At 44.3% G+C, this 21,452-nt stretch overlaps 1 protein-coding gene across 2 annotated transcripts in view; it reads left to right on the top strand.

The window, feature by feature from the left end:
* Nucleotides 1-2,604: 2,604 nt before the first annotated feature.
* LOC100465314 (protein transport protein Sec16B) overlaps nucleotides 2,605-21,452 on the top strand; it is a 49,549-nt gene continuing 30,701 nt past the window's right edge. The window contains exons 1-5 of one of the 2 annotated variants that reach the window (XM_034666762.1): nucleotides 2,605-3,018; nucleotides 6,647-6,787; nucleotides 16,059-16,177; nucleotides 18,865-19,214; nucleotides 20,748-20,860. In XM_034666762.1, the coding sequence (XP_034522653.1) occupies nucleotides 18,919-19,214; nucleotides 20,748-20,860 (409 nt within the window). In that variant the 5' untranslated portion in view covers nucleotides 2,605-3,018; nucleotides 6,647-6,787; nucleotides 16,059-16,177; nucleotides 18,865-18,918. Of the gene's footprint in view, nucleotides 3,019-6,646; nucleotides 6,788-16,058; nucleotides 16,178-16,558; nucleotides 17,047-18,864; nucleotides 19,215-20,747; nucleotides 20,861-21,452 lie in introns of those variants that run through there. The other variant, XM_034666763.1, reaches the window with a different exon arrangement.

Below are 21,452 nucleotides of genomic sequence, written 5' to 3'. Positions count from 1 at the left end.
TTTTCCCCCCCCCCCCCCGCCCGCTCCTGATCTCTTCTCACATTTACTACTGACATTCCGTGTTTGTGACTTATTCACATTCTGCTTTTTATGGATCTATGTACCCTTTGTTTCATGTAGATTAGAATGATTACTATCAAGATAAACTACAATAAACTAATGGTAAGACAAGGTGGCAAATGCAGTTCATATTTAACTATTCTTTGCATAAATCTAAGGAGGTACTCTTTGCATACAAAGCAAGAACATGGTAATTAGGAGTGTCTTCTCTAGGTATGACAAGTCACCTTAGGCAAGAGCTATGCTTAATATTTCGAGCACAATGTTGTGGAATGTTCTCTGAGAACCAGAGCCCTAAGCTCTACTTGTGTGACCTTGGACAAGTTATTTAACTTCTCTGAATCTCCATTTCTATCTAAAATGATGGGTGGAAATAAAAATCCTTTTAGGATTAAAGAAATTTGAACTCTACTGTGGATTATTTTTGTAGTTGAAAATGAAAGAACATTTCTTTTTAAAAAGTTGTTTTTAAGGGGCGCCTGGGTGGCACAGCGGTTAAGCGTCTGCCTTCGGCTCAGGGCGTGATCCCAGCATTATGGGTTCGAGCCCCACATCAGGCTCCTCTGCTATGAGCCTGCTTCTTCCTCTCCCACTCCCCCTGCTTGTGTTCCCTCTCTCGCTGGCTGTCTCTATCTCTGTCGAATAAATAAATAAAATCTTAAAAAAAAAAAAAAAAAAAAAAGTTGTTTTTAAGACAGTACTATAATTCAGAAATTTTACCTAAGTCTGTCCTTTTCCTCATGTAAGTTTAAAATCAGGAGCTTCCCCAATTCCAGGGTAATGAATAAATACCAATAATATATGCCTTCTGATTCATACACGTATCTGGTTGTTACACAGCCCTTATGGTGGTGGGACATCTTGAATTTTCTATGATTGCCCCAGTTAAAGAAAAACTCTGTGTTGTTGTTGTTTACATAATTAAGATAATTTAATGTCTAAGGATATTCATATATCTCATTTTATTTTAATTCAGAAAATGGGGCCAGTGAATACGTAGTGACCTTTACCGTGCTTTAATTATGTAAAATGTGTTGGTTACTTGGTCACTGATCAGTACATGCTCGTTTCCCAATCTCTGGCTCTGTTACTGAAATGCAGGGATTGGTTGGTCAATTGCAACTTCTTTCTTTTTCTCAATCGGCATGTTCCTAAATGATTTCTGGCCACCGCTACAGGCATCATCTGAGACAGTGTGGATTACAGCACTCTCGGCGACACCACTGTGCCTGCATGCGCTGTGGAAAGTTCCCTCTGAGCCCAAGTTACGGAAGGGGGAAGAAGGGACCCACCTCTGACATCACCTTTAGGGAGAGGAGGGCTGTGTGAGGTCTGGGCTAAAAAGTGTTTTACATTCTCTTTGGCATGGCTTGTCTGCTCCAGAGAAGCACCAGAAAATCTTTAGAATTCTTGAGTGTTTTGGGGACACACAGAGGAAAAGAAAACCCCACATCTATTTAAGATTCAGCACAGGGGCTGGATAGTTCGGCCCCATAATACATTCAGGCAAGATAGCACTTGTCATAATTTTTACACAATAGAAACAACTTTAGTGTTTCTTCTGATTATATAAATAAGCATTTTTCCTTGAAAAAAATTGAAGTATTGGGCACTTGGGTGGCTCAATTGATTAAGCATCTGTCTTTGGCTCAGGTCATGATCTTGGGGTCCTGGGATTGAGCCCCACATTGGGCTCCCTGCTCAGCCAAGAGCCTGCTTCTCCCTCTGCTGCTCCCCCTACTGGTCTCTCTCTCTCTCTCTCAAATAAATAAATAAAATCTTTTTTAAAAATTGAAGTATATGTAAAATGATAGAGAATAAAATCAGTCAGATAGCATTCTAGCACTTAAAGACATGTAATTAACACTTTTGTAAGCTTAACATGTACTTCTCTTTAAGCACACACATCATTCACATACAGATAATTTTATAGGAGTGATGTAGTAAGTGCTGCTTATTGTGAAGCCTTTGGAAAAGTTATTTGTGCCCTTACCCATTGTCCTTACACATTCTCTCCCACAAAGTAAGTGTTTTAATTGCCCGGTATATGTCTTGTATATACTTTTGTCTATGTTGATATATAAATGCTCATATAATTGTGTATATGCATATAGAATAGTATATAGGATAATATATTCCTTTTCACTCAAAAGATTTCATAACAACCCCAAATGGGATAATATTATATACTTTTTTTTTTTTGTTTGGCTAATATGCCATAGAAACCCCTCCAAGTGAACCACTACAACTCTAATTTATTATTTGTTACTAGATACCCTAATATTCCATGACATAAATGTCTCATAATCTATTCAACCATTTCCCTATTCATGAGCATTCACTTTCTCATTTTTTTGAAATGAAATTAATTTTTTTAAAGAAAGATTTTATTTATTTATTTGAGTGAGAGCGGGATAGAGCATGAGCAGGAGGAAAAGGCAGAGGGAGAGGGAGATGCAGACCCCCCCGCTGAGCAGACAGGATGCAGGACTGCATCTCTGGGATCATGAGCCAAAGGCTGCCGCTTAACCGCTTAACCGGCTGAGCCACCCAGGCACTCCCCAAGCTCATGATTTTTTCATGCACTAAAATCTGTAATCCTGATTCAAAGTCTCTAACTTTTTCAATTTCTAATCCTGAATTTTTTGGTCAGTTGTTAACTTGCTATCATGATAGTTTAGAAAGTCAACCCGGTATTTAGGGCCAGGAAGGGGTATACAGCGTGGTTTCTTTCTCTTTTACTAAGACCTTCTCAATATGGCGGTCAGATCATGTTTCCAGCCTCAGGAGCCACACAGAGAATCAGTCCGTTGGGAAACTGCTGCTCTAGCAGAAAGGTTCTGGGCGGCTGACGTGGCATCCCGGTTCACAGCGTCTGCCAGCTGTGACAACAGCAGGCTGTCATGGTGGGATATAGCAGCAGCAGCAGCAGCAGCTCCTGATTTAGGGCCAAGAGATGTAAGTACTTATTTTCACCATTAACCAAAACAAACTCACACTGAAGAAGGCCGAGAGGGAATCCAATTCCCACCAGAGACTCTTCTAACAGATTGATTTGAGAAGCATTTGGTCTCACCCAGAGTAGAAAGGCATCAAGCTGGCACATGGTTTTCAGCAAAATGAAAAACCTCACAGGGTCTTGTTTTACAGTACAAACTTCAGCTGCAGCTAATGCCCCTTACAACCCCTTAAAGTGCCCGCATGCTGCTGCAGGGGCTGTCCCCCGTGGGATGGCAGGCGTTGCTAATGTGCAAAAAGAACATGGGATTTCAACTTGCATAAAAATTTTAGGCAGGTTCGATTATGGGAAGATGGAAGGAGCCTCAGCAGTTACAGTGTCTGGGGGAGAGGAGAGAGCCTGTTAAATATTTTAAGGAGGATTCAGGTTGGTGAAAGCTGACTTGGAGGCAACGTGGAAACTTCTGTGTTCTCAGGCTCTGACTTGGGGTGTGGTGTCTGCCAGCGCAATGACAAATGAAACCCTGATGTGTATCCTTTAGCAAGCGATGGCTCTACGGCCGCTGTTCCCAAGGCTTCCACCCTGGAAGGCGCGTCCAGAGTCTCTGGTGTTTTCCAAGTTCATAAACCATGTGTTTATGGGTTGGTGATTTCTCTTTCTTTCTGCTGAGACCTTTTACTCTGATGTTTAGCTCTGCATGAAACCTCACGAATGACCAGTAGCGGTCTGCCCTGAGTGTGGTGAACTGAGTAACAGATATTTCTGCTTGTCACCCCCATGCTGGGGATATCTAAGTGAACACTATGCAAGAGGTTCCTGACTCTGTGGAGTTTGCTGCACAGCAGGAGAAACAGATGTGATAACAGAACGAAAGAACAGTGGGTGGAGAGTCAGGAGACCTGGAATCGAGTTCTGGCCTTGATCCCAATGAACCAGACAGCACTCTGGGCTTCAGTTTATTGCTATAAAATGAACGGGTTGGAAAGGATTGACTCTTCAGTAATTGATTCCTCACCTAGTGTAGTTTTTCCCTTGCCAAACAGATTTTCACACAGCCTTGAATTTTTTCCACATCCCATTTGGGAAGGGGGCAGTGTGGCGGGGGCGGGGGGTGGCTTTCTTTATGAAACCTACCTCATGTATCACCAACCAGCCTTCATCAGATCATGATTTTCTGTAACAGAAACTTGAAGGACAATATCATGTTGGTAGGAGGAAAGGTTGCTTTCAAGAGAGAAGTCTTAAAGGTAGCAATTGCATACAGACTCATCTTAAGTATCTGAGTTTCTATTTTCAAATGGTTATTGATTGGAACAAGTACATTTCCAACTGCTGCTGATTTTTGAGGGGAAAAGATACAAAAGTCTGACACTAAGGAAAATGAAAATTGCTTGAAATAGGTGTGACTCACAGGCTACAGCTTGAAAGAAATTAAACTGAGTAAAAAATAAGCCAGGCTGTAGTTTCAGATAGAATAGAAAATACCATTAAAAAAAAAAGAAGAAGAAGAAAGAAAAAAATAAAAATACCTATCTTGGTGACTGAGCAGTGCATCCTCAGTGTCCAGAAACATCAACATCAGCTCAGTCATTTTTGGCTTTAAAAATTGTGGGAGTTTCATTGACATGTTTTAATAGAATGATGGATAAATCAATTTCTTTAATATAATTAGCATGCATAATTTTTTTTCCCCATCAGCCTTGCTTAGCCTAGCTCACAAAATTATCCACATGGGCATTCATACATCCCTTGCTACCCTCTCCCTTCTCAATGGCATAAATGTACTTCTTGACCCCTGAGTAATCCCTTCTCTTGGGCTATGAACTCCATATCCATTGGCCTCCTGGGGGGGACCACACCCATCAGTCATTCCCTTTATTACCCTGTCTCTTCTCTAATTGGCTTTCCACCATAGTATCTCCCATTTTATACCAACCAGCCAACCAACCAACCAACCAACCAACCAACAACCAGTCAGCCAATGAAAACCCCTCATGGTTTCTCCTTTCTGTCTTATCCCTTTTCAGACCATTCCACCAACCCTGTGGAATCGGGGGATTGATCTTGATCTCTTACTGTATTTTTTCTCTTTACCTCTTCCTCTTTCTTGACACACTTTCCTTCCTTGACTTTCTTTCTTTTTTTTCTTCCAAGATTTTATTTAAATTCAAGTTAGTTAACATATAGTGTAGTATTGGTTTCAAGAGTAGAATTTCATGATTCATCACTTGCATATAACACCCAGTGGTCATCACAACACGTGCCCTTAATGCCCATCACTCATTTAGCCCATCCCCCCACCCACCTCCCCTCCAGCAACCCTCAGTTTGTTCTCTATAGTTAAGAGTCTCCTTACGGTTTGCCTCCCTCTCTATTTTTATCTTATTTTATTTTTCCTTCCCTTTCCCTATGTTCACCTGTTTTGTTTCTTAAATTCCTCCTTCCTTGACTTTCTTGATGCTGTTCTAACTTATGCCTTCTCAGTCCACACGGACTTGTCTTTCTCTGCCTTTTACCTTAAGTTATTATTATTATTTTTTATTTTGAAACGTGTGCTCTTCCTTGACAATCTCATTCACATCCATGATTTTAATGATGACTTGTGTGCTGATAACACCTAAATCAAAGCCCAGACACATCTTCAGGAAAGAAGCAACACATAAACAAATAAATCCCACCCACCGCAAATGTGAGTTCCTGCAGACTTCTCTCAGGAGCTCCTGACTTATTCATTCCCTGAGACACCTCCAGTACATTGTCCTGCAGGCAACTCAACTTACCGTGGCCTCCTGAACTTTCCTTTCCACACAAAACCTGCTTCTTCCAGTCAAAGACAGTTCAGTCTTGATCAGGGACATGACAAGGCCAGAGCTGTGTAAATTCAATTACCTTCTAAATCTCATTTATTCCGCTTCCCTGTTCTCTCCTGGATCTGACGCCCACCCCCTGCTCACATTTGCTGTTCTGCCAGCGCTTTAGTTTGGCTTTCATTGGCTTTAACAGGAAGCTGTTGGCAACTGCATTTTAAGGCTCGCCCTGCCTTCAGTCTGGCACTCCCCAAACCATTCTCTACATGGTGACTTGTGTGATTTTTTTAAATGCTCTTCATAGTATTTAGCAAAAATTCCAGATCTTCATGATTCATTCCCAGCTTGGCCATATGGACTCCTTTCTCCCGTTCCCCTGAATTGAGGTTACCCTCTAGTCTGATTGAATATGGGGTCACCAGAGTTTGTCCAGCTGAATACCCCCTCCATGCCTTTGTGCTTGCTGATTCCTCTTCGGGAACCATTCCCATGCCCCAATTCACCCTGGTTTGCGCTAATTATCCAACAAGGTTCAGGGAGGGTTTCTACCTCAGGAAGCCTTGCCTGAGCTAGCTGTCCTTCCCAGATGATATATTAATTTTTGTAACAATTACCACATTTTATTAAAGTGATTAATTTACTCTATTTGCCTTTCCAGTTGGTGGTGAAAATCTAAGAAACAGAATTATGTCTTATTTCTGTATCCCTAATGCCTATAACAGCATGAAGCACATAATTGTTATTCAATAACTGTTATTGAATGAATGAATTGTGGACAGATGGCTGCCTGGAGCTCCAGGTTGATATTCTATTATTTCAGTCAACTCAGGGGGAAACACACTTCTTTCTCAGTAGTCCAAGTGTATGTTCGAAGAGGATGCTCCTTGGACATGTCCCTGGGCACGTGCTAACTGCTGAATTAATCACTGTGGCAGGGAGCCGTGAGACTCTTACTGTCCAGGTATGAATTTTGTGTTGATTCTTAGGGAGAGGGAGGGGGGGTCTGTCCTATATGTGCTATATAAACTGAGAGGGGGCAGGGAAGTTCATCAGAGGGTGGGATGCTGCGTAGGCAGACGTGGCAAAGCTCGCCATCATGTGTGCAAACAATGTAGGTACTGGGGAGAGCTGGGGCAGCCAGGACAGCTTCTTCAGTCTCAGCTCTAATCACTGCTGTCTTCGTCTGCTTGAGCTGCTATGACATATTCCACAGACTGGCTGGATTATTAACAGTGGAAAATTACTCCTCCCGGTTTTGGAGGCTGGGAAGTCTAAGATCAAGGCGCTGGCAGATTCTGTGTCTGGCGAAGTCTGCTTCCTGGTTCATAGATAATCCGCGGCCTTGTGTCTCTGCGTGCACCATGTCCTAACTTGGCAGAAGGGGTGAGGGAGCTCACTGGGGCTCCTTTTATAAGAGTACTAATCCCATTCAAGAGAGCTCTATCCTGTGACCTAATAATCTCAAAGGCTCTATCTCCTAACACCATTACACTGGGGATTAGATTTCAACATATGAATTGTGGGGGCGCAGACACAATCTTCAGCACTTCTTTTCCTACTTGAGGCTCCAATCACACTGCACATAAAACCCACTGATGATATGCTGAATTCACAGGCCCTCCTTTATCTCTGAGCCCTTATCATAGGCATCCTTTGGTGGAAACAAGTTCTCTCTTGCTCTCCTTCCCCCCCCCCCGTCTAGGCTGATGTACTCAGTTTCTCACTCATTTCTTCATTATTAAATAGGAACAGAGACTTTTTGGGGATCCTTTCGCTTTATCAGAGAAAGTATGTAGAGTCAGCTTGCATAGGAGAAAATATTTTTATTACATCAAATAATGAATTAATATTTGTCTAACATATTATTTGTTGAATGATGGAAATAGTTTTTTTTTTCACTCCAGGGGTAAGGCTATATACCCCAGTCAGTTTCACTTAATGACATCACTCATTCCAGAAATGACATTTGGGCCAGCACCAGGTCATGGTGGCATAATGTCAATGTCATACAAAGTATTGCATCTTTAGTGAGAAAGGAAAATTCTCGAAAAGCTTGTACAGAAACAACATGGCAGAAACAATGTCGGGAAAGCAGTTAAGTATTTACTCATCATGCTGAGAATCTCTAACATTCGTTTATGGGATCCTCTCAGAAAATAATGAACTTTGGCCATCTCCCTTGTGATACCTGCAGACATCTATGCTTAGAAAAGAAACTTCTCCATCATCTTGACATGCCCTTCAATGGCCTCCAGAAATTGAAATTTGAACTTTGTTTTTTGGCATCGTAAGTGGCTCCTGTGGAAATTGCCCTGGTGTGCTAAATTCAGCATTAGAACAGCACTCCTGGGGACCGCTGCTGTATCTGCAGTCACTAACTCCAAATCGAGAGAACAGGGATATGAGTGCCGCTAAAATATGTGTGTGTACTGACGCTCAGCACAGGCACGGGCTGTTTCCATACATGGAACAGCGGGCAGAGGAGGAGAACCAGCAAAGTGTTATGCACCTTTATGGACTAACAAATGGGACAAGGAGAAAATACAGAAATTAATCTTTGAGTTCTTATTTTTATGATTCTATTTATCTATCTATCTATCTATCTATCTATCTATCTATCTATCTCAGGTTGAATGAACCTATTTTCACCGACTGACAGCTTTGAAGATTGCAATCATTGTATTCTCATGGAAGCTTTCTAAATAATTGCATTTTGCATTAAATGTGCCACATGGCTGTCCCTAACCAATATGCTTTTCCGAGCAAAGCTTTGACTGGAAGTTCTGTGCATGATTTTTCCTCCCCTTGATGACATACTGACAGACACTGTGTGAATTTGGTGAAATCTCTTATCCTTTCTGGTCTTGCCACTGGGTAATGAAAACAATGAGCCAAGGATGTGTGTAGATTGGGAAGACAAGCTATGAATGTAAGGGATAATTATGATGAGAGAGAGGGCAGAATGAAAACAGAAACCAATAGCCTCAGGTTATATTCTAAGCCAATAATAAGGAACAGCTAGTATAAAAACTCGGTATGAACTGTAAGGATGAATGCTCAGTAAGAGCGGATACCCTGAACAGCCCAGAGGCTAATTCTACTGCTATGCTCTTAAACAGCAACACTGACAACAAGCATTTGTCGAACATTTGCTATGTGTTGGTGCTGTGCTAAGTGATTTTCCTAGGTCATGCATGCATTTATTCATCAACTATTAATCGAGCACCTATGACATACCATGAACAGTACATTATCTTTCTTGTCCTACAACAACGTTGTGAAGATATCTATTATTATATGATCACTTAACAAATGAGGACACTTAGGCTGGGAGGTTAAGTAACTGGCTTGAAGTCTCCCAACTAGGTATGGAGGTAGTGGGACTCAAATCCAATTCTGACCGCCAAGCCTGAGCTCTTAACTGAGCTCTGCGCGCCATTTAGCTTGTCACACCTTTAACAGAGTGTAAGGAACCTAGAAGAGTAAAGGCAAAGATTTTTTTGGAAAACCAACTTCCCCATTTAACAGGCACCTTGGTGTTTGCCCGTATATCATTTCGTTTCATCCACATTACAGCCCTGTGGGGCACTTTCTAGATTTCATTTTAAAGATGAGGAAACTGGGTCTCCTACATATTGAGTGTTTCTCCCCACACCCCCGAGACACATGGCTGGGAAATGGCATAATTAAAATGAAATCCAAATTTCAATTCCTATTTTCTTTCCCCTGGGCCTTTGCTACTCAAAATGATTGAGGGAAGGACGTTTTATAAGAAAATATCAACGGGATGGGGAGGAGAAGGCTGCTGAACACCGTGACGGCTGCTTTCCCCTATTCAAAGAGTTCAACCAGAATTTGAGTCACACATGTGTGTTAGACATCGGGAAGGGCATCTTGACTTTAAAGTATTGGGGTGTGTTTCTGTAAGGAGCCTGAGGACCCATCTTCACTGGAGAGCCAACACTTCCTGCCAAGGAAGTTGATAAACCAAGAGAGTGTCGCTGGGCTCCTGGGTCCCTACAGTGTCTTATGCAACATAGAATCTGAATCCAGCAGGAGAGCTTGGAATGCCAGGGGTCTGCAAATGCAACGAGCTGAATGAGAGCGAGGACTCGGCCTGAGTCTCCCTGGCTTAGATACTGCTTCCCCTGCAGGAAGGAGTGTGTGCTTTCTAGAGATTCTTTCCAGCCCATCAGTCAGGTGTCTGAATGTCTGCTCTTGTTCCAAATGAGTCTCTTAAACATTTCCAGCAAATGGCAGGAGTGATCTGGGGGGTGCAGGGTGTGTGCGTGTGACTGTGTAAGCGTATGTGTGTGTCTATTTGTCCCATTGCAAGCATGAAATTTCTTTGAAGTCTCATGCTTCGTGGTAAAAATTCATGCAGATTTGAATTGTATTCCTTAATATTCAATAATACCATATTTGTGTTTGTTTAAAATTAAAATACACTCTAAAATTGCTTGTACACTAAAACTGGTCCTACCCTCCGGCATCCTGCACACCCTTCCTGGGCTGCAGGGACTTCGGCGTGAGAAGCCCTGGGCTGTACTTTGTCGAAGTTTCTAATTCTAATGATCTTACCTTAATCCATTCTTTTTGTCCTATGTAGTATTTGACGTAATTTCCCCGATCTCCTGGCTCAGTGATTGGGGGGGGGGCACTGGATCAAGAACGTGTGGATTTCCGAGCAGTAATGGATCCTGGATTAACCCCTTCCTGATGACTTGTGCAGAACAGTTTCTAGGCACTTTATAGCATTTCCAGTGAAATAACAGTTAACATTTACTGAGCACTTACTATATGCCAAACATTTTGGAAGGGTTAATCTAATTAGACCCTTATAATAACGCTGCGAGCTCACTTCTGTTATTGTCCCCATCTTACAGATGATGACAAGGAGACACAGAATGACTTGCCGAGCTCACGCAGCCAGCAGATCGGGAAGTGGGAGCTGAGATTCACTCCCAGGCAGGCTTATTCTGGGTCCGCCAGGATAAGTGGTCCTGCTCCTGTGGGGAATTTATGTCCTGTTGGCCTCGCTGGCTCAGAGAACACTCTGAGGATAATGACAGCCCTTTATGTTGCCTAGTGGCTGTGTGAGTCACCCCAGCCGGTTGGCACTTGATGTGAGGTCAGAAGTCACAGCAGCAGCCATCCACCACCCACTCATCCTGCTTCGGGGGCATCAGTAAAATGGGGGGTGGTAAAGTGAAGGGAAGGCGGGCCGGCCCTCCAGCCCGGGGCTGCTAGGGAAGAATGGAGTCGTTCTTTCTCCAGAGCTTTCTCTCCGCAGCTCTTGGCAGCCGGGGCGGACGCAGGGAGGGCGGGTTCGCAGGCAGTCAGGTGGGTGGCACTGAAAGGAGTGTGCAGACACAGTGTTCCTTCGTCCTGGAGGAAACCTGCTTTGTGCCCAGACCTCTGCTTCTGAGAGCCCCGGTCCCAGGACTGGCAGGTGGCTGATGGTGCCTGTGCCAGGCTAATTGTCCCTGGCCCTCAGATTGTGGTTTCCTGGCTTGCGCTTTTCCTGATAACTGGAACTGCTGACTGGCACACGCGCTCTGCTTCTTGCCCGACACCCGGCTTCCCTGAAGGAAGGGGTCAAAGCCTTGGCAGCCAATGACTGGCTGAGGCCACGAGCCCCATATCTTCGAGGCTGGCTCCGAAGGGTGGCTTTGCTGGAGCCCAGAGCCTGCTCTGCCCTAAATCTTCACCCCTTGACTCGTTCTTATTTATTTATTTTTTAAAAGATTTTATTTATTTATTTGACAGAGGGAGAGATAGCGAGAGAGGGAACACAAGCAGGGGGAGTGGGAGAGGGAGAAGCAGGCTTCCTGCTGAGCAGAGAGCCTGATGCAGGGCTCGATCCCAGGATCCTGGGATCAGGACCTGAGCCGAAGGCTGACTCTTAACGGCTGAGCCACCCAGGCGCCCGTTGACTCGTTCTTACAATCAGAGATAGGAGATGCTTGCTGACTAAAAGCCTCAACGTCTCAGCCGTGGTTGGAAATGCAGGTGTGGGCATTATCCAGTCGTGTCCACTGTGACAAAGAGGTGGGTTTTTTTTTTTTTATTGTGATTTAATGTTCTTTTTTCCTCACCATCCCACTGGAGCATGTCTCTTAAGTATATGTAGGGACCTCAGTTTAACAAGGTGTGCAGATACTCTGCCTCTGTTTCTGTCTCGTCTCCACATGCCACCCCTTTAACCACTCTCTGGTCAGTCCCCTGAACTTACTGCCTCAACGTTCCCTTTTCCTTTCTCTAGAAACTCCATCTCAAAGTTTAGTTCTATGCTCACGATGGGAAAACTACTAGGTAGAATCGGACAGTTAGACTGTTGCTACTGTCAGCGCGAGGTGTCCACTCATCTATAAGTAAAAACTTTGCTGAGCCCATGTCATAGGGCAGGCACTGGGCTGGGCACCGCGGGCATGTGTGACATGGAACGAAGCACAGCTGGGCAGGGTGCCCGTGGAGTTCACGCTCATCCAGGTGTCCAGGAACAGCTGCATTTCCAGCCCACTTGTCCTCTGAGCACACGGTCCTTCCTGCGAAAACCCACTCCCACCTTCCACGCGGGCGATCCAAACCCTTATCAAGTCCCTTTCCAAATGCTCCCTGCTTTCTAGCCGGTGGAACGAGGCAGTCTAGGCCCCCGGAGATGTCTCCATAGTTGGCACTTTATGCACAAGCTTGTCCCCGTCTGTGCTTGTCTCCTCCTCCCTACCCCTTCCTCACGGATGAGGTGTCTGTCCGTCCTCTTAGCTGGGTTCCCTTTTTGCTCCTATACTCCGCATCCCATATAACCAGCCTCTTTGGGGATCTACTCGTTCAGTACCTGTTTCTTTTCTGTATCTCCATGGGAATCAACATGGAACTCTCTTTTGTCTTGTCCGCTTTAACCTGGTTCTTCCAAGCTGAGTGTCCCGCGGCAGCCCCCGCGATTGCCCCTGTTCTTCACATCCGGGCTTCTAGATGAAGGGATTTTCCTGTCAGTCTCCTTTTCCTTACTTTACATGCTCTGCATAAGTGACTTTTCTTTCCAATTCCTCACTCCCTTGGCCATTGTTCCACTGAAATTGTTCATGTTATGATCATCAAATCTCCTGGTTGTTAAATCCCCGGATGTGGAGGACACTTCCTGGCGGTTGCCTTTCTCAACATTTCCCTGAAGTGTGGCATTGCTGAGCTCTTTCCTGTTTTTGGAGCCATCACCTCTCCTGGCTCCTGGGACACCATCCACCCTTGGCTCTCTGCCTATCTTTCCAGCCCCTCCCTATTCTCCTTCATGGACTCCTCTTCGGTATCCAGCTCTTAGATATCAGTGTTCGTCAGAGCTCCTTCCTAGGACCTTTCTTCTAATTCCCAGCATTTTTAGGCAACACTACCCATGTCTGTGACTTCAATCACCCCATCTCCCTCCACAGACCACTGTCTTGAGCTCTAGACTCTTAGTGTCTACTATCTCTTGACCACTCTTACCACTGCCCACAGGCCCCTCAGTTAGCAAGGCCAACACAGAAAGCATCATCTCCTCACCAAACTGGGTCCTCTTCCAAGATTATTATCCCCCCAAAAGGCAGCATGATCCCCTCTCTACAGCCTGGAAACTTGGAATTGTCCTCCATTTCTCTCTCTTCATTTTTTACATTCAACAGAGTATCATTTTATGCTGATTCTGTTTTATAAACAAAAATACATATATATGAACATATGCTTTATACACACACACATACACACACAGTCTGTGAATATATATTTTATTTCTCCCCTCTTCTCCATGTCTGAATGTCTACTGCTCCACTGGACTGAAAGCTTCTACAGGTTAGGGATTATATGTTATTTATCTTTATGCCCTATGCATGTGACAATGCTGGGCATATAGTGGATGTTTAATAAACATTTGTTTATTGAATGAATGACTTTCTGGAATCTTCTTTCCAGAAGAGCAGACTGAGCACAGTTAACCAATCTTGGACACTTTGGGGAGTTATTGCCCCATTTTAGCATAATTGTTGCATATGGGTGCATAATCGTTGCTGATGTGACAATGACACATTTGGATTGAGTATTGATTAAAAATAATGTTAGTTGATTTTTTTCTTTAAAAATAACACGTTTATTGTAAAAAAGTTAGGAGATATGGACAAGGAGGAAGAGAAAAATAAAATCATTCACAATCCCCTGGTCCAGACAAATAATTGCTGTTAACCTGTTGACATAGGGCCTCAGTCTGTTTTCTAAGTTTTTACTTTTAGGAAAGGAATGGCCTGGGGCACATCTCAGCTGCTGGACTGTCCCTTGCAAGAGTAAGCAATCATTAAATCCTAGTGCTCACGGATTCATGGCCAACCTGACCTGGATCGAGATGGGTGTTCACATTTATCAGCACTAGTCCGGTGGGCAGAGAATAACAACATTACTATAGCAGCGATGATACTCTTGTTAGACCGGCGTCAAACCAGGGTAGTTACTCCTATGTGAAGCAAGACTTTCGTCAGTGACCTAGCATTTGGAAAGGGGAACAGAGACTGGGAAAGGAAATTCACATCAATTACCAAGCGGCCCAGGTTCCAATTCCAGTGGATAGTTGGAATGAAGAGCGGGAATCAGGCATGAGGACAGGATACCTGGGGAAGGGGATAATGTGAAGACTGTAGCTGTTCCAGCATTCAGAAGCCTATGGGATCATGCAAGGGCATTGCCACTAGGACTTGGGGTGACAGGACTAATTTTAGCACACCTTCTGCTGGCGACAAGCTGCTAATGTACTGTCAAGCTGGTTAGAAACCAGGAGGAATTGAGCTGCTAGGTTGAACGATTTAGTAACTGTAGATATGTGGGGCTGGGAAAGGCAGAGATTGATAAATCCCAAACCTTTGAAGCCGTGAGATCCCACCACGATCTATTTCATTCCATGACCCATATAACTGTTGTATGCCATATGTCAATATAAAATAATTAAAGCTAATTAAAATTAATTTTGGTTGGTGAGTGTTTGAAGAGTTTCATAATAACTCTTGAGATAATTAGAGATGCTTTGGGATGTCACAAAAGGAGCATTTGGAATAACTGGGCTAGATGTTTAAACCAGAGATGTGCAATGAAAGCTAGTAACAGAATGATAATTCTGCAGTTGAAAGAGCACTGAATCAGGAAGGAGGACATTGGGGTTGTCCTCAGGATGCTGCTAAACTGGCCTGAAATCAACAACCGGCACCTTGCTTTGTAACATTTGGGAGTTTTTGCGTAAATCCTCCCACCGTGATGGATTCCAGATTACCAGTGGTTTAACTACTGGCTCACACCGTTCATGAATGTTTTTAAATCAGCTCTTGGAAGCCCAGGGCAAGGTAACTCCAGCATACCACCGTAATCCTGACTGAGGTTCCAGTTAGCTTTGCAGTCTTAGATAAATCACTTCCCTTCTCAGGATTTTAGTTTTATCATCAACAAGGTGAAGTTGCTAAAATAATCTCAAGGTCCCTTCCGGAGTTCACATTCCAGTAATGTAGCTAGCTGGTGTTCAATGCAGGACTAGCATCATGTCATAAGCCAAACGAGTTATATCAGATTTTCAGGAATATTATTGTGATGTACTGGAACTTATAATTTGATACCTGGGTCTGTGTCATAATCAGCCCTCTTCTGATTCCAGCTGCTAATGTGTGTGTCCTTCTCTAGGACTTCTTCTCAGGAGAATTAAAAATGGCAGTACAGCCAATGGCTTACCAGTGGGGGTAAGAAACCATTACTGCGTTCAGAGAATTCTACACCCAGCTGCTGGGCCCTAGAAGTCAGCTGAGGGTCTGAGACAAAATCTTATAGTTTACGTACGTTACTTTCTCTGACCGTGAGACCCACCCAAGTTGGTCTTCCCTGGACTAGTCGCAACATGAGAGGTTAACTTGCTCCTGCTTTTTGAAGTCAAGGACTGCGTCTTTCATAGTTATGTGTCTCAAGTCCTGGCTCATAATAGGCCCTCGGTAAGTGTTTGCTGAATGAAAGAATAAGTGATTTGGGCCTTTTTAGAGCAAATTCTGAATTCTATTTATTTCCCCCCGGCTTTATTGAGATATAATTGAACTATAACATTATGCAAGCTTAAGGTGTCTAACACGATGATTTGCTGAATTTTTAAGCAGTGATTCAAAAGTGGGCATAAGCTTCTCTATGTTTGCCTGAAGAAATGTGTTTTTTAAATGCAAACAATGATTTTCTTTTTGTAATAGAAAACTTCTCAGTGCCTCCAGTTCAATATCGGACGTTAAATTCGCCTTCCGTCTGCTGCCACAACCAGAACCCAGCAGAGAAAAACATGAATGAGAAAACCCCAGACCAGACAAACCAGGTGACTACTACAGACCAGTGAGGGCTCTGTCTGCCTCCACCAGTGCAATTAGCTCACCTTTTCTGAAAGGAAAATTTTTCTACTTATTTATACAGCATACGCATTTCTGTATCATGTGCCACTTTACAACATCTAATCCTCATGACTGTCAGAGGCTAAGTATTGTTATTCCTCTTTTATTTTATGTTTTTAAAAGATTGTATTTATTTATTTGAGAGAGAGAGAGGGAGAGAAAGCGATCATGGGGAGCAGGGGCAGAGGGAGAGGGAGAGGCAGACTCTCGGCTGAGCAGGGAGCCTGATATTGAAGCTCGATCCCAGAACCCTGAGACCAAGACCTGAGCCAAGGCAAACATTTAACTGACACCAGGAGCCCCTCTTATTGGTCTTTGAGAGGAGGAAACTGAGACTCAGAGGCTGAGCGTTAGAGACAGCAGTGGCAGAGCCCTGAGTCCACACCCTGGAGGTGGTACGCTTCTCCCCAGGGCCAGGCTGCCTCGGGCTTTCTGCATTTCCTCTCTCTGCTGTCTCTATTCTTTGTTTGCTCTGGGATTTGGATGCAAGTGACAGGGGCTCAGCCCATGACCGGGCAAATAGAAGCACCAGCCTCCCGTGGGTTCTGAGCAAATGTGCCCCGTCAGGCCTGTCCCCGACTGAGGTAGTGGGGCTGGACTTCGCCCCAGTGAATCAGCTCCATGGAGGGTGCGCCGTTGCAACAGGCACCTGACGGGCTGGAGAGCTGAAGGCCAGGTGAGACCTGGTAGATGTGGCAGCTGGACTTTGACATTCCCCAAGAGGAGAGAGACACACTTGGGCCTGGAGAGTGCTGAAGGAAGCCGCGCTGGAGGAAGGGGGGAAGCCACCGAGCAGGTGTGTGGGGACGCTGGCTCCCTTGCTCTCTTTCTCTCTGCGGTGCTGTCCTGTCGGATTAGGAAAGGCAGTTTCGCCCTTGCTGGGGCCACCAAGGGTCACTTATGTGAATGTGAAAGTGTGGCTTGTCATTCTAGATGTGATACCTCCAGTTTGAGAATCTTGGGTGCTTTTCCTTTGGGGTCCTTCATGATAGCCTGAGGTCTAACCTACGGGAGCTGATATGTCAGCAACCGAATGATGTGATTTCAGCCAAGAGATTGGGTATCGTGCCTTTGCGACTGAAGAAGGGCAGTCTAGTGAAAATATCTGGGGACAGGGCAAAAGAGGCTTTCTTCTTGTTGAGCTTACTTGTGTCCAAATGGTATTAGGTTCCATGGGCCTTCAGGAAAGACCCATGTGCCCTTTCACTGTGTTGGGGCATTTGGCTTTTGCTGGGATTTTCTGGGAAAGGCTTGCATTGCGCCTGGCTGTTTTCAAGGGAGGGGGCTGACACAGCAAGGAAGGTGTGAGTTTTTCTGAGCTGTAATCATTCTTGAGGTGGAAGGCACTTTGCTCTTCTCGTATGTTCTGCTTACAGCTCTTGGCTCATAGCTGTGGACCCTGGCTCCATGGTATTCAAGCACAGTGATATCTTGATTTCAACATATACCCTTTGACCTTTGTTCTCATACAATTTTTACGTGAGGCTGGGAGTTTCAGGAGTGGGAGCATGTTAACTGTATTTGATTAGAATCTTTCAACCTGAAACAGTTCCCAAGAGAGAAAAAACATGGGGTCTGACTGAACTAATATATCCTCCTGACGTAAGAGAATCCCCGTCACCAGTGAGGGCTGATGTGCTTTCCTTTTGGAGGCTGTGGAGGCAGGTGCCCCTCTGTGATACAGGGCAGAGGAACTTGGAAGACCATATGTCTTCAGAGCTATTTCTCATGTTGAAAAATAAGTGGGGAAAATTTAATTTGATGCCGGGAGACTTCCAGATTTAAAAATTTCCAGCCAGGAAGATTACAGAGACATGGCTGTCTAGTTGGTCATGAGAGCAATCCCAAACTTGAGTCCCTTGGAGGAAAGGCGGCCGTGGCCACATTATAGAGCCTCCTTCTTCTAAGAGGTTAAGGATTCAGAAAAAATGTCTCTTGAGGTCAATGTAAGCTTCTTTTTGTTTAGGAAATGTCTCCATCCATTCATACTGCCCTAATCTGATCTCTGATGACATCAACTACTGTTAAAATGAACAACTACCATATGCCAGGCAGTGTGTTGGGCACTTTCCAGAAGTTACCACTGATTCCGACAGTAACCCTGCAAAGCTAGTCCTTATGGTCCCCGTTCTATTTCTCAGGGAAATTGAGGCTTGAAAAAATTAACTAGCTACTAAGTGGCAGACTTAGGATTTAAACTCTGGCTTAGCTCTCTGCCCACCTATTTCTCTGATAGCAGAGGGCCTCCACAGTAATTGTTGAAGGAATAATTGCTGGTGGGATAAATGAACACACACGTATTTAATCGGGATACTTTGATAGTGTTTTGGAGCTTTATCTCTGCCTGTTCTCTGTCTCCCTTGCCTCCCACATCTATTGTTGCTCCAAAAACACTTTTTAATTTTTAATGCAACATCAACATAATTGTCTAGCCTGTTATTTATTTCATGTATCTGCTTGACATTTCCCCCCCCGGATATCTCTATATCAGTGTCTATGTGTTTTGTTTTAGATAAAAGGTTTTGAGGACCGTAGGTGCTTTTTTTCACAAAACCTCATCAACCATCATGTTTGGAAAGAAGCCTAAAATGGTGATTTTTTTTGTCATCTGCAGGAAGAGAAAATACACAACTGACTAAAAACACGAGAGAAATTCTGAGGGCCGGGGATGGAATTTTGGGCTCCCCAGTGGCCACCTCAGCCACGGGGGAGGCCCACGGCACCAGCAAAGGATCCAGACCGAGGGCTTCGGAGAGATGGAATTCATCGGCCTGTTCCTCACTCTTGGCACAATGGAGAGAGGTACCACCAGTGGCAAGACACCCATGGGAGCCCGCCGTCACAGCAGGACCCCAGGACAGACCACCAGCAGCCCCGTTATGCGTCTAGGCCTGGGGAAAGGCATCAGCCCGTGTCCGGGTTTGGCTATTATGAAGGTGGTTATCCCAGCCAGTTGTATTCAAGGTATGGTTCTAGAGCTTGGAATTCACCCAGCTCCTAAGTGCTTCTGAATAGATTGTTCCTTTCCTTCTTCCTTTTCCTTCTATTCCTGCTCTTTTTCTTCTATTTCCTTCTCTACCCTATTACGTTGACTTTGCTAAGCACTTTCCTCTCCCAAACTGAAGTTAGGTGACTGAAAATAGTATTTCCCTCCTCTTTGTCCCCTGTGGGTCTCCTTAAAGAGACCATGACAGTGTGACTGGGTGTTGGCGGGGCAGAGGGTAGAAAGAATGGTGGATTCAAGGCAGCAGATGAGCCCCTCTTACTCTGGGACTGCAAAAGGTAATATTTGTAGATTATGGAAAAGTTTGTCCTAGAGATTCCTATGTTGTGAGTGTTGACACCACCAGCACCAAGGGACCCAGTGTCTAGAACAGAACTTAGGGTGTGATAGACACACAGAACTAGTATGTTTTGGATCAATACATGCGAACACTTTAGAAAATGAAATTAACCTCAGAGAAAGCAAATCTAAGGTTGCAGCCTCCAAGTTCAGAATGAAGAGGGCTCAGTGAGGTAATTCTAGGAGAATCTGGAATTCCTATTCCTGAATTCTAATTGATCGCAGAGGATTTAGTATTTTATGGAATTTGGAAGCCATCTATGTTCCACTTTGGCTTTTCCAGGTGGGGTGATATTCACCTGCCTACAGATTTAGGGTTGAAATTATGACCATTATTGTAAAGCATTTGCTCCTATGAAATACTAAAGAATTATTAATTGATAGAGACTAACAACATGACATTCCTTCCCCCAGTCTTTTTGTATTGTTGAATTCTCAAAGGAAGGGATGTTAAGGACAGAGACAATAGAGATAATCAAGATTTAAGAGAGTCCAACGTGACTTCTTCATCTCATTTCCCTCTGTACGTAATATGCATGGGAATTACAATGGCGTATTGGGTACCTACACAGTCATCTCAGGAAGGGTTATCTAAAATAATATCAGGGCAGAGCAGGGTGCCTGGGTGGCTCAGTCAGTTGAGCACCCGACTCTGGATTTCGGTTCAGGTCATGATCTCGGTGTTGTGAGATCAAGTCCCGCATCAGGCTCCGTGCTCAGGGCAGAGTCTGCTTTTCCATCTCCCTCTGCTCCTCCCCCTGCTCACTCTCTTGCTGTCTCTCTCAAATAAATAAATAAATAAATAAATAAATAAATAAATAAATAAAATCTTCAGAAAAATCAGGGCAGGGTTTTCTAAGATAACACCTTGTATTGTTGAATGTATTTGTGAAGTAGGAGGAATCATGGGGAAGGAGAACGGGACACTTGGCTATGGTTTTGTTATAAAAATCCCAGCCTTGTTCTGAAACAAAGGCCCTACTCCTGCTCTGACCCTGGATCTTCTGTTTATAGGATCTAGAATTAACTGTGGCTTTCAAGCAAGTTCTAGAGTGAGGTCACAGTTTTGTCCTGTGATGTTGTCAAGTCCTCCACTGGTTTCTCTCTTTACCACACTCATCCTTGACCGGCTGGCCTTCTTTGCGGTATTTTAGGCCAGGCATGGAGGATCCGTACTGGAGCTATCATTCTTCAACCCTAAGGGAAGAATATGCTTATGGAAATTATTACTACCATGGACACCCGCAGCAGCTACAGGAAGAAAGAGGTATGGAATCATCTCCAAGGAGCCTTTCAGATAGCGCCGCTGATCTGGTAGATAGGACCTGCTCAGAGCCTCACCTTGGCCATCCCGCTTGGCCAAGGTAGAGCCCCTGTCCTCATCTGCTTTCTTGGCCAGATGAGGCCACAGCAGGTCACAGCACAGACACTACTGCTAGACATCTTGAGGAGAAGAGACAAAAAGGAGTCACTTCTTTGTGCGTGCTGGTGATAGTACTGAACCTACCATTATGTTACCAGGATTATGGATAGCTCGTACTTTGCCCGCATTTCTTCTTCTACTCCTCCTTGTAGCCAAGATTATACTCTCTGACCAAGTAGCAGTGAAGTCAGTTCTTCCATAATTCCTCAGTTGCATATAACACCTAGTGCTCATTACATCACATGCCCTCCTTAATGCCCATCGCCCAGTTGCCCCAACCCTCCACCCACCCCCCTTCTGAAACCCTCAGTTTGTTTCCCAGAGTCAAGAGACTCTCATGGTTTGTCTCCCTCTCTGATTTCTTCCCATTCAGTTTTCCCTCTCTGTCCCTATGATCCTCTGCACTATTTCTTATGTTCCACATATAAGTGAAACT

This window comes from Ailuropoda melanoleuca, chromosome 8 (genome assembly GCF_002007445.2).
Source record: "Ailuropoda melanoleuca isolate Jingjing chromosome 8, ASM200744v2, whole genome shotgun sequence".
In the NCBI taxonomy this organism is placed as follows: Eukaryota; Metazoa; Chordata; class Mammalia; order Carnivora; family Ursidae; genus Ailuropoda; species Ailuropoda melanoleuca.
The sequence above is the reverse complement of the archived record's forward strand: the minus strand, read 5'-3'. Positions and strand labels throughout refer to the sequence as shown.